The sequence below is a fragment of the Rhea americana genome, unplaced genomic scaffold (genome assembly GCF_003343005.1).
Source record: "Rhea americana isolate MKP2758 unplaced genomic scaffold, rheAme1 scaffold_92, whole genome shotgun sequence".
NCBI lineage: Eukaryota > Metazoa > Chordata > Aves > Rheiformes > Rheidae > Rhea > Rhea americana.
In genome coordinates this window covers 2,287,617-2,301,498 of record NW_028187111.1, presented here as the reverse complement: position 1 = coordinate 2,301,498, position 13,882 = coordinate 2,287,617, and the positions used below count along the sequence as shown (strand labels likewise).

The 13,882-nt window shown below is 35.5% G+C and overlaps 1 protein-coding gene across 1 annotated transcript in view; it reads right to left on the bottom strand.

The window, feature by feature from the left end:
- SPAG17 (sperm associated antigen 17) overlaps positions 1 to 13,882 on the bottom strand; it is a 106,813-nt gene that overhangs the window by 46,341 nt on the left and 46,590 nt on the right. Inside the window, exons 15-23 of the mRNA XM_085324524.1 lie at positions 12,939 to 13,027; positions 12,161 to 12,277; positions 10,412 to 10,566; positions 7,115 to 7,299; positions 5,415 to 5,509; positions 4,036 to 4,272; positions 2,699 to 2,810; positions 2,061 to 2,189; positions 326 to 439 (exon numbers count right to left, since the gene is read on the bottom strand). Coding sequence (XP_085180650.1) covers positions 326 to 439; positions 2,061 to 2,189; positions 2,699 to 2,810; positions 4,036 to 4,272; positions 5,415 to 5,509; positions 7,115 to 7,299; positions 10,412 to 10,566; positions 12,161 to 12,277; positions 12,939 to 13,027 — 1,233 coding nt within the window. The remainder of the gene's footprint in view (positions 1 to 325; positions 440 to 2,060; positions 2,190 to 2,698; positions 2,811 to 4,035; positions 4,273 to 5,414; positions 5,510 to 7,114; positions 7,300 to 10,411; positions 10,567 to 12,160; positions 12,278 to 12,938; positions 13,028 to 13,882) is intronic.

The window sequence follows — 13,882 nt, the reverse complement described above, 5'->3', positions numbered from 1 at the left end:
ATCACATTTTCTTTGGCTCAAATTAATTGGCTGATTTTTCTGGGCTRCTTAATAACAATACTTGCAAGTTTCTCCCTGCACTGCTGTGTTTTCACAGTAAGTAAAAAAAGCATGAAGACCTCCCTCCATTTTGAAATCTGAAACATAAAATATTCTTGACAATGTAATCTCATCTCAAGTCTTGCTAAAAATTCCCCACCATGTAGCAACAGCTGTTGAGAAAGGCAGAATTGCATGCAACAAATTATTGAGTTAAGGAGTATATGAAAAAAAAAATAATTCCCCCTATGGTTCTCAAATATCCTCCTCTATTTGCTTACTTTACCTGCTGTCTTCCCTGTAGGTCCATAATAGCTCAAGGACAGCTGGATTCCATTTTCCAAGGTGGCTGAAAAGGATCCAAACTTGCTCACAGATTTCTTTTGATTTTTCAATTTTCCTTTAAAAATTAGAATTAATTTTAAAGATAGCAATGCATACTAGAACCATCTGACCTGCAAACCAATGACTGGTGTGAACAATGGCACCTCAAGATGGATTAATAACTTCTAAAATAGATTAATAAGGGACTGGGGAAAACTTTATGAAGGTGATCCCTATGGTGCATTGCCCATCATTCCACTCACGGGGCAACATTTTATGTAATATCGCTGTGTTAATATCACATGTAAACTGCTTCACCTACAAATTGCATTCTGATCAACTAGGTATGTAAGAACTGGTTTAATAGCAATAACCAATGAAAAGTCTTTCTGAATTTGAACAGCAAAGGATCCTATGTCTGGATTCAACGGTCCTTTGTTCTTTCTCCTATCTGCACATGGGCTACTTGGCTGACAAGAATGCTAAACTGCTCTTTCCTCTCATATACAGCCTACGCAGTAATGAAAGTTACTGTCCCTAAGCTATTGTCACAGCAACTGTACCTTGAGGAGAAGGTACAAGAAAGGAGAAAAAGAAGTTCAGAAATTAGATTCAAAGGCATCTCTGTACCCTTGGAACTCAAGTACAAGAATAAGGCCAGCTTTGGCATTAGTGCAAGGTAATCAGGAGAAATCATCACATGGGGTGGGGGAAGAAATGCCATGTCTTGAGTATTGGACCACTGAGAACCACATGACCCACCCAAGGTAACAGTGCAGAGACAATGATACTGAGTCCTATCTTGCCTCCTACTGCCCTTAAGGAAAGGATCAAAGGGGAAAACCTTCCCTTTCAAGGGCAAAAATTTATGCCTTCCCAGGCCACATTAAGTTCTGAAAGAGCCTCCCACCAATGAAAAAATTTCTTTGAAATGGAACAGCAATTCTTTTCAGTGATTTCCTTGCTTTGGAAAAGAGACTGCTTTGCATTTGTTGACCTGCAGTGTGCTTGCTTCTACAACTTGATAAGATCTCTAGATGGTACTTTAGTCAGCCAACTGGATTTTTTAGTCTTGTGTTTCTCAGTGACTGGGTCTTATTCTGATCTCAGCTATGGAGATCTGCCTCGCCAGATAATCCAGCATTTCACACAGCATAGTTCACAAGGAAAGAAGCTGGAGTGGTCCATCTTTGCCTTCTCCTGCCTCAGAGAGTTCCAAACATTATTTCAGCTCTAACAAGTTGGAGATCTTCTAAATCTGCAAGCTTCTAAGACTCCTCAAAAGATTATTTTAACTAGAGGTGTGGTTACAGAAAAAATATTTCTACATCTTCTCTGGACTTACAATCTAGTCAGGATAAGAAATAGGAGTGTCTAAAATAGTCCACATTAGTTATTTTGTTTTCTTGATGAATGGCACTAATAACTAAATAGTTCACTCACATCTTATGGTGGAATAAAGCCATGCATTCACAGAGACTGGTATCTTTGTAATCTTGAGTCATGTCCAATAACATCAATTCCTACCCACATTCTTCATTTGAAAGTATGTGTCTATTTACTGCAAAACTGAACCTATTTGCCTTCTGCAACTAGTAGAAATTTAATTTATTTCATTTTACTTGGTAAGGTTTCCATCCAATTACTAAACATATTGAACTATTAATTATGCAAAACAGTGATGTTAACCCACTAACCTGCTTTAGTTTTCTGTTCTTCATTCATTTCTTGCACTTCAATTTCTGTTATGTTTTTCTTGGGGTCTGTGATATGAATGAAGAAATTGTGGTTGTCCTTTACCACCTTCACCTTTACCAAAGTTAGACCTGCAAAGCAATGAAATTCAATTATTGCTCCCACCAAGTTTCAGAACTCTCCCAAAAAACCTGCAACTGCAACTATAAAATGCTAAAAAGAAAAATARTAGTTAGTAGGAGAACAAGAGGACAAAATCAAGGTTAGTTGACTTTAGTTTAAATATTCAGAAAACTTCCTGACAATGATATCTGATAGGCTGCAGAATAAATATGTTACTTAGATACACTGCTTTTGACTGGAAAAATTGTTGGAACATGCAGGCACGGAACACCCTGCATTGGCTGCCATTGATCAGGAATTGATTTTTCTCCATTTTGAATTTTTTGATACTTTATCAATCATTATAATATCACAGGAAAATATGAACTTCAGTAGTGACAGAGAAGAACACAGAATTATATGGTACCATCACAATGTCTTTAATGAATTGCTACTACTGAAATGTGAAAAGGCATTTATGAATAAAGAAACTATGCCATAAGTCAGTAAGAGTCAAAATAAAGAATAAAAGAATCACCTTTCACAAACTCTATCTTTTCTACTTCAATCTGTCCTCCATCAGATGGAAAAAGATACTGATTGGTTCCTGATACTTGAATGAGATCTTCCCCTGTATTGTAGCCAAGAAACTGGAAAAAGAAGTTTCAGACTATAGATAAATTATTAAATGCAGAAGATTTGAAAGAGGCAAACACAGGACAGATCATCAAGATCATACTGTTCTGGTTAACATTTTCTGTAGACATTTAATTAACGTAATCATGACTTTAATAAATGCATGGTACGTTATGCTCTCTGCTTTCCAATTCATTTCATTGTTACTAACTGAAGTAACCTGTTACAAGCGAGGGCAGAATCTGGTCCTTAAGTAGTATATGGAGCCACTAAGGGAAGAGTGGCAAGTAGGCTGCTAGCTTAATGTATAATGAGAGGGAAAGAGAAAATCTGTCCAAGTTCAAAGAGACAGAGTATTATTCCATGGGATCTGTACGTCCCAAACAGGACAGATAAAGATTCAGTCTTCCACCCTCTAGATTTTGGAACTTAGACATCATAAATCCAATTCTTAGAACGTTATGCCTTTCAAATAGCCACAAACAAGCAAAAATTAGATTAGCATACACAAGCAAGTTCAAACTAAAATATTATTTATCTTTGAAATTGTGTTTTATAAGTCTATACCTGCACAGTTTGTAGTGACAAGAAAACCCTGGAATGACCACATTGGATACAAGGCTTAGACTGCAAATATAAAGCAGCGCAAACTGCCTTAACACTGTCTAAACACAAGTGGTGAAGAGTTCCCTTGTAAGAAATATCTCTCTGTTAGTGTAATAGATGGAATAGTTTGTGTTAGGACACTCCAAAACCATGAATTTTGAAACAGGAAATGGGAGAAACAGGCAACTTCTTTTATTTGAATTCCAATGTGGACAGCCAAAACTTGTAATAGGTCTAGCAATCCCTGAACAAGGCAAGCTGGACTAGGTCTTCAGGATCCCTTTTTTCACCCTAACCTATGAAAGCCACACTTTCAAGCAAAATTCATCCCATGAATATATTATCCACAGGCAAAAAAATATAACAGACTTATCTTCATGTTCATGTCACACACATAAAAAAGATCCAGGTTAATAAGACAGTCTGATGCAGAATAGCCTTACGCATCAGAAAGCTCTTTCCAAAACCTATAGGAAAGGATCAGCTACTAAAATGATGGATTTGAACAAGATGTAGTTGGGCTTAATTTGCTCTCAAGTCCAGTTTCACAATGGATGATAGCTCAGCTGGAATCTTGACTGTATATAAATAACTAGTCCTCTCCTAAAGTGGTGCAATAATATGACTCTGTACCTTATAAACTTTCTCAGGAGGTGGTTCTGGCATGCTGGAATCTTCCACAGGTTCAAGGGCTTTTGATGGCTCATCTTTAATTTTCTCTTTAGAGTGTTTCTTCTTGGTACCTTTACTTTCTTCAGGTACTATTGTCTCCTGCCCTTTCTTTTTACCTTCTGGATTTTCTTTTTTTGCTTTTTTTTCTTCCTTAAGTCGTTCTTCTTCTAGTAATTGATCCTGCTCCTCCTTCCAAGCCTATGTAAAATGGTAGGAATTCAAATGACTTATTCTGTTTGTATTACAAGACGCTTCAGATATGCATGCTGAAAAGGGTACAAGTAAACAAACTCAAAGGAACTTCATTTCCTTTGGGTTAAGTCACTCACATGTTTTTCAAATTTTCCCAGTTTTACAATACTATGTACTATTTTTTGCATAAAATTACTACTTTATTCAAGCCTCATGATCAATCATTCTTGACCACTGGAGAGGTATTAGATAATTATTTGTATCATACACATTCAGTCATTAGGGAATTACTCATTTTGTCATGCACTTTTCAACAATGTTTATTACCATATCAAAATGCATCGGTTTATTCTCAAAATATAGCTGTGAAATAAGAGGCTTGTATTCTTTTACAGAAAGAGGAATGAGATATCAATGTCAGAAGTATCAGTTTGTATCAGGAAGATAACACAAGACATCTGAGATTTTTTGGAGTATTTAGTGTTCCGTAGCATTTTATGTTCAAAGCACACATAAAGCATTAGTGTAACGTGAGCCAGCCCAGCTCAAGTGGAGTACATGGAGTATACGCCATTTGATATCTGTGTTCCAGTATCAGTATTTTAAACGCAGAACTCTATATACTGTAAGACAGACGGGAAATACTAAGGTTGTGAGGAGTCAGAAAAAAAGAGCGCAGAGAGGTAGCTCATCAATTAAGTCAGATCTGCCTAGTGTAATGAATAGTGCCAACAGTAAGATTTAGCAGATTTGTGCTTAACTCCTACATCTGAGGTATCATATTTACGTTCCTAAATTTCAAAGACAGATAGTGAAAGTCGGAGTTGGATACATAAGTACTTCCAAGAATTTGGATCTTATGTTTTCATAGCTTATGACCAGAAAACTTCAAGGAAATTAGGATGTTATCCATAATTGTCCTTTCCTTGTACTGCAATAATGAATTACTTGTGGAACATCTAGTCTAACTCCAAACAGTCTTCCCTTAAGAAAAGAAAATAATACAACTCAAACAGTGAGGTACTAATTAAATCAAACAAGAAATAAAGTATACAAAAAATAAGCCAAGAGCAGAAAGACTAAGACTTGTCTTCCTGAAGAAGTGGTGTTATTTAGCCCATTTCAGAAACATACATGTTTTGCCTCACCTTAAGAGAACCTTCTCTGATAAAAGGACTCTTTTCTTTGTTGGACTGAGATTCTAGAGTGGTCTCTGTGATGCTCTCAGGTACTGACGTGCTGTCTTTGAGAAATTAGCAGGGAATAAATATGAGTCTAAACATGTGAAAATTGAATAAATAAAAAATAGAAGAATGGAAAACTAAATAAAAAAATAAGTTAATACGAGTATAAATATTAAATTAGTAAACAGTAAAATATAGACGTGAAAAAGTAGAATAAAGAATATCTTAATTATTTTTAGAGATAAACTAGTAAGGCTGTTCAAGTTAAAAGAAATGTATATAATACCTTATATTACTTGATATTCATAACTGAGGAACAAGTATGCTAAACAATATATCAACATATATAAAGACTGTCTCTCTGCTGCTTGCTGTTGAAGACTTTGCTGTTACCATTTTTTTATGCAGATGAGCAATGCTGAATAATCATTAAGCAGCATTTATTAATACTACTGCTATTAGCATTATTTCAGGGTTCAGATTTAGTGCTTTAACCAGCTCACCAAACTCCAGAACAACCCCAATACCAGACTCACAGATACTACAATCTTGCAAGTCAAAAACATGAATAAATACTGTCTGAACCTTCACAGGATCAGTCACTAAAGAAATACTTACTATATGCCCTGTTTATTATTATGACTTTGCAGCAAACTCAAAAAGAAAATAAGTAACTCAGTAAAGGTAATTAGCAAYCACAGAAAACATGATGGAAAAAATATGAGGGCAACAGGCTTTTGGATTAAATCTGGCTTCTTTATGAGTTTTGAAATCACCTCAAGACACTGGTGCTCATCTTCATATCCCAGCCAGACTATTTCTTCCGAACTATAACTATAACGAACTATAACTGGAGTGAGGCCCCAGGTGGGCAAGACCCACTCTAGCTCCTGTGACAGCTTGAAAGCCTTAAGAGTCTGTTCCATTTCCAAATTATAATCGGAAGTATTAAGTGGCTTGAGGAATGACATTCCTATTTTTTAAATGCTAATTTCTAGTGCTGGAAGATTTCAAAGTTTTCTCTCAAAGAAGGTGAATAAAGCAAAGCCTAAATAAGAAAAAGTCATTATTAATTCCATATATATACACATATATATAATTTTGACAAAAGTTCTCTTCTGTGAAAAGCAATTTTCAGATTTTGATGCCTGCTCAATAGTTTTTGTATGAACTGCTTATAATTTGCATTATTCAAACCGCTGCTTGCAATTAAACTTTGCTCTGTAGTCTAGTCAATTCCAGATTCCATTTTAGATTCTAGTTCACAGCTTGTGACTTCCTACCCTTTAAAAAGAAGGAATTTATTACTGTCAGGATTTCATGCAAATCTGAAACCATGAGCATTACTGCTCATCTCTTACGCTCACTCATCTAAAATATGGTTTCGAATTTGCATGTAATCCTGACAGTAATTCCATTAAATAAACACAACTATTTTAAATATAAAATGTTGATATTAAGAGCCTCAGTTTGTAGAACTGAAGATGAGGCAGAATATTTATAAATATATATTTAACTCATCTTCAAAACATCTTTATGACTATACAGATTACAAGACATGGTAACCCTATGAAAAATATTTAAGATTCTCTCTGAACAGATTTGGGTCTCAGCATTCAACATGAAGAATCAATTTTCTAGGTTAAATATGGAAAGACACTCACTTCTGGCTTTCTTAAGGAAACCACTTTTTTTGACAGCAGCTGTAGAAAATTCAAGAGCTCCTTCTGCCATGACTTTTGCCAGAGTAAGAGCTTCCATTTCCTTAGCCATCTTCTCTTGTTGGTATTTGACTTCCTCCTCTTTCACCCAGTCTTCAATTGAGCTGGCCACCAACTCAAGATAGTTCCTGAAAAGGACAACATTCCTCTATTTACAATAATACAGCTTTCATTAATATGGTGTCAGATCAAGCAAGATCACTTGCTTTCTCAGTTTCTTAGAAAAATATTATTCCATAACCTTTGAGAGAAGTGCTGCATTTGACGGAATTTTTCCTATTTTTTTACAGGAACTGGTAGTTTTGCCTGGCTGATATTTGCTTAATATAGCTTACATTTCAGATTTTGGTTCTCCTTTCTACAAAGAAATTATAGAAACCTGTCCTCCAAGGAACTCCTGCCATCAAAGAAAATCCATACAACATAGAAACTTTCAGTTTAAGAAAGGTTGAGACTAATTCTCCCCCTCACTATTTTACTATCAGGATAACTTATGCTCTTAGCTGCTCTTGGTTATGTCGTCTTTCAGAATACACTTCACTTGTATGTTTCTTTCAGACTAACAGCACCTGAAGAGGTGTTATTCTAATTTTTAGCTCTACTCCATCACTACAACAGGAAAGTTGGTTGGTAACTGTCATCCAAATGCAGATTAGAGAATTATACCAGTATCTTGGCATAAAATAAGAATATTGACAATTAACAGCTGAAGTGAGCATTGACTGACAATCTGCAGTTGCACTGTTTTATCTTCCAACGGTGTCTGAAATTACCTTTAAAATAGTCAATTGCGGACAACAGCTTCAAAAGTAGGATGAAGTGTGAGTCTTACGTGCAGTTGCCGTTCAGTCCCTTGTTTGGAGTGTCACCATAATTCTTTAAAATAAAATYAGCAAGCATAATACACAATCTGTGACTGTGAGCTCAAAACTAAAAGAGGCTCTTAAAAATGCATGAGATTCAGTTGTGGTTTTATAGTGTTTTGCATTTATAAGCTTCAGCTGATTCAGTTGTATTCAAACGCTCTATATGCATCCAAAGTTTTTGGTTGGGAACATGTCTACCAGCAGCATATCCAATTCTTACTGCAACATTACATTGTATGCCCAAGATGCTATGAATATTCTCTATACAAACTGGAGATGTATACAGTTTATATTCAGCTTAAAGATACACTAGTGTCTCCCAATTACTTTAACGTATGTGGAGCTTTGAGAAACTTGCACTGAGAAACTGTCGGTCATATACTCAGTAGGGACTCTGCTTCTCACTCTGCTTCTATCTCAGGAAAAATGTACATGCGACAAAAACAAAAGTGTTGAAAACAAAAGGGAAAACTAGGCTGGAACCTAGAGTTGCCAGTACTGGAAAAACCTGAAGGTGAATATATGCTATAAATAAAAATGAGACTGTTTGTGTGGAAAACATTTTAGGCCAATGAAACAGTCATTCAAAGTCAAAAATACATGCTTCATTAATATGTATTCTGATGTCAGTACTGCCAATGTCTGATTCAGAATCATTTCTCAGAAAGGATTATTCTTTTTCCAATTACTTGTGTAATGTGTTTACTATGAAAGAGTAAGCAAATGTCACTGAGATTCACTTTGAGCAAAAGAACAGTTTTGATAATGTCTGAATTAATTTGGCTTCCTGAGAGAGAAGGCACTTATCCTAATCAGAGTTGAAATGTTTTGTGCATGTGCTCCTACCTTTGGATTCCCTTAGTCAGTAGTGTCCACTGGATTTCACATACAACCTCCTGCTGCCCACCCTTTGAAAAGCATATAGAGGGGAGTCTAATTCCTGAATTTTTTGGATGTTCTACATGAACTACGAGACTTGATATCCCTGGACTAGAAGAGTTGCAGGGATCTCCAGGAACAAATGCAACTCCAAAAAGTCAAGTTGCTGCGATATAAGAAATTTAGTTTCCTTCTTGCATGAGAATTTGCTGTGACAGGACTCACTATAATCAACTGATTGGCAATCATCCCTCAGTTAGTTGACAGGAGCATATTCCTGATAGCAGCTATGGAACAACCTTAAAAAAACGTGTATCTGGTCTACAAGATGTTACAATAAAGAAGTAATAAGTAAACACAGGTAGTGAACTACTAGCAGAAGGGTAGTCAAATGCAGTCTCTGTTAATTGTATTTCTCCCGCAGTGAAAGTGTGACTCTTAAATATGAACTAAAAATTCAAATGATAGTAATAATTAAAAAAAACTCAAAGATTATTGGCCACTGAACTCATCAGGAGCCAGTACTTTACACAAAGGTAGAATACTACTGCTTAACTAATAAGTAGTGCTGTGCCAGTGTCAGTAGGAACTCAGCAGGATTTGTAAGCTGAGGCAGGCAATAGCTCCAGTTATTTATCCTTATCTATCCTACTTAGAAAGCAAGGCTTGTGGATTTTTTTTTGAAAAAAATGTTAAAGCTACTAAAAAATTTGCTTCTAATTCTATTTGATAAATCTAATTAATTCACAGAGCAACGTTGTGATATGGCTAAAGCTAGCCCAGAAATCTCTGTGTGGCATCGTAGCTTCTTTACATATCAATGTGTAGACACAAATTCTACTTCCGATCAATAAGCTGGAATAATACTTGGATCCACAACATCATTTATACATCTGTTTCAGTGCAAAAACCTACCTTGAAATGAATAGGTCTACTGGCAAAAGCTCTTATAGTGGACACATGAAGCACCCGCATACCTCTAACTGGAAGGTAGATAGTGACAAACAACTGGAGAAGAATTTGGTGCTCTCAGAAAAAAAAATCTTCTGAATATTGATAAGAGTCTCTAGCTTTTCTCTAAAACTTTTCCCAGAGTGACACTAGCACAATTTACGTACACATAGTTGAAAAAAAATAATTATATTCTTAGTTTCCTTTTTGACCTCCCTCAAGTATCCTCAATGTCATTTTCCTGTTGTGAATATTCCTAATATGACTCTGTGTACGAACTTCAGTGCATCTGTGTATTATATATATTCTTACAGTCTGTGAAAAGTAGTCACATCAGTTACTGTGTAGTTCTCACTTTGAAAAGCTTTGTCTCATTGGAGTGCTTTTGTTATAGTGCTGCTATCTACCTGCATGACTTGCTTTTTCAGAAATGTGTTACATTATGGTATTTTTTCACTTCTAAGCTTTACCCCAAGCATGGCCATGGAGGCTTTAATTGAAAATGCCTGTTGGTGAGTAAGACATGAAAGATAAAATTAATTACCTGAATCCAACATCAGAGTGCAATGCTATATTCCAAGTCTCTTGGCACAGACGATACTGATTCATAGGGTTGTGAAGGACCATAAGCAATGAGTTATCTTGGGTATGATAGAAGGAATCAACACATCTATACTGTTGGGCTGCAGTATGAAGAACCTGAAAAGAGAAGACAAGACAAGACAAGAGAGATAAAGATAGAGACAAAGATGCATCCTCTGTCAGGCAGTAGTATGCACAGATGCTACACAGCACAGATTTTAGCAAAAGATGCTCCAGAACTTCACTGTCCTAGAATATCTGTGTACACACTAGTACAGAAAGCATTTGGATTGCAGCAATCTGAAGCGTTCAGGCATGTGGACGTTAAACCCCCATTGCCATCTGTACTGAGAAGAGAAACTCACTATATTCCATCCATCTAGACAATTCTGACAGAGAGACTATAGAAGGTAAAGCCATAGAGCCATGGTTTAGAACTCTCTGCACCTGTTAAGACTGTTCATGAATGAAATATTTCAGGTAAGATCAAAGTTTAATAAAAGCAGAACTTGCTATACTTGTATATGAGGTAGAAAGAATTGACAAACTGATTTTTTTTCTTGTAGCTCACTTAAGTTCATATGGTACTCAATTTGCTGTATTCTGACATGCACATCACTGAGATTTACTGCGTTTTATATTGTTCCACTCTACTCTGTACTGTGCAACATTTTTCAGTATTTAGATTGTCTTACAGTTATATTTACAGTTAGAAGAAAACCTTTTAAGCTATTATTTTCACAGTAGTCTTGAACGGAAGTAAAGCTGAAATAATTTACATGTAATACATCATAAAGTACAGTCTTGAATGTTTTCTGAAAATAAATTCCATATCAACAAATATTCTTTTTACATATGAAAACATTATTAACAGCTGGGTGTAAAAATGTATTTGAATGTGACATGTAGTAATATGATATTAAAAATCTTTAGCAAAATGTTATTACTTTCTGTTGTAGTTACTTCTCATCAACATGTTTTGACTAGATCTATTAATTATTGGCTGCTCAATTATTATTATTAGCTATTTACCCCTCATAAGAAAGAATTCCCCATGTATTCAAATCTACGATGAGGCTCTATAACAGTGGTGAAAAAATGTAAGCAGCCTTTCCTTCACCCTTGTATAACATGTATCAAGATCAACCAAGAAGAACTGTGAAGATCAAGGCAGGACAGGGCCTAATCCACTTCTCCCAAGAGAATGCCTACCAACTAACGCCATCTACACTTGAACGTATCTTTCACATTTGTTGTTTAGTCTTTAGCTTGCAAGATGTCTATACACGGAGCTTGTAGCCCTGAAAGGCCCTGAAGTATCATCATGACAAAAATTTCTGCTTGTCCGTAACAAAGGTAATTGCAAAGTATTCATTCATTCATTCATTAATCCAGTAGATTAATGAATCTTATAACTGTGAGGGAGGATCACCTTTAATGGTACGCTAATTTTATTTCCATCACACATTTGGTTTAAAGCCTCACTACCAAAAAGACCAGCTACAGTGTGACAAAACCAAGAAATGAAAAGCAATTATAAACTAAGTATCAGAGAAGTGTCTGAAAAGCAGCTGAAGAACAACAGGTACTATTTATTGGGGTAAAACAGAATCAATTATCTAGCAGGGAAATATCCTTTAGCCTGTTATTAATTCTCTATACATCATTCTAAGGAGTAACTGTATCTATATTATCATCAGTTAAAAGGTACCTGAATAAGGACATGTGGTTGAAAATGCTCAGCAAAAATCCAGTCTGTCAAACAACGCCTCTGAATCTTTTTTATTTCTTCTAAGTTTAGTTCTGGGCTGTAATTTTCCAGACTCACCTCAAAATATAGCAAAASAAAATAATGAGTATCAACATTTCAGTGTCAGTCGTCTTAAATTAAACATCATCTTGTTGACTTAASAGACAGCATCCAATGTTGCATTACAGTTAATTGCATTATGCTGCACACATGTAGACCCGAATGGTAATATTTAATACAAAACACAATAGCTCCTAAAACCTTTTGCTTTTGACTTTTTTATGGCAAACATAATCTAAATATTTTTATTATTAGGTTATATGTTTTTGAGTGCTGTAAGCAATTACGAATATTTAGACAGGTCYTATGAAGTCATTTTAAAATTGCTATATTTATCCAAAGTTGTATGGCAGGCAGGTGTTTCTGAAGATGCCAAACTATACAGTTTATTAGTGTGACACAATTTGGCACTTTCTCTCAAACCATCATGCTAACATTCGAACCCTGGTGTTCAGCAAAACCAGTACAGAATTGCTGTTAGTAGCTTCACCTAAGTCCCTCATCTTAGAATTGAAAGAAGTGATTTCATAATGCTTACTGCACTATCCCTCAAATACCACAAAACTAACATGCACATAAAATACTGCAAAAGAATCTCCACAAACATGTCCCAGCATTGAACAGTGTTTTCTGCTTTCTGAGGCTATAGAGCACAATTTATTCAATTCATCACACTTGCCATTTTAGAAATAAAAAGATCCAGTTCTTTGTTTAAAACAGGATCAGCCAGATTCTCTCTTCCACCTTTGTCACTTGTTTCCATATGTCCTGAAAATTGAAAGCAGAAGTTTAAAAAGAGCTCCAGAAATTTCAGCCCTAAACACAAATGTCAGAATGACGCAGTTTCCTTAACTTCCTCTGAAGAGACTGCCTCCAGATTGAATCTTCCCTTTATGACACCAGTCCACTAAATACATGAGCAACTCTACCACTCTCAGTTCCTAAATGAGCACTTTAAAATCCATGCACAACAAGCCCCAGGCAGTTCATTAAAAAAGAGAAAAAAAARRAAARRAAAAAAAAAAGATGAACTCTTTCTACTATCACCCAAATTAGCCTCTTTATCTTTCCCATGATGGCCTTTACCTGGTCAGAAAGCATAAGAATGTTCTAAGTAGTGTCCTCAGGATCATACATGAAGAACCAACTCTCGGCTTACTATCGGAAAAGAATAAGTATTCCTTTACAGATGGAAAAAAACCCTCCAATACTAATTATTTTGACATAAGAATTTTTGAAAAAATGCAAGTTTTACACCTGTTAAATTCATTAGGTTTTTAGATATTTATAAGCTACTGACAGAACATTACTTATGCTGAGGAACTGACCAGTTTTTCCCGATAAAGTATTGGCATTACAATGGACATTGGACAGCTGCTGGGAATAGGATCAYATGGAAACTTCAACTTCATCTTAAGTTCATCTTTCAAGAAGATGAAACATAGCTCAGACATTCTCAGTGATTTTATCTAGAAGCTTTCCACATATTTTTGGCCAAATATAAATGTGTCTAATCTGACTCAAAATATGATGTTTAAACTGCCAAAGTACATCAACTCTACCACACGCTAGTCTTATTCAGATTTCATCCGTCTCACATTTTTAACTTTTTGAAATATTCTC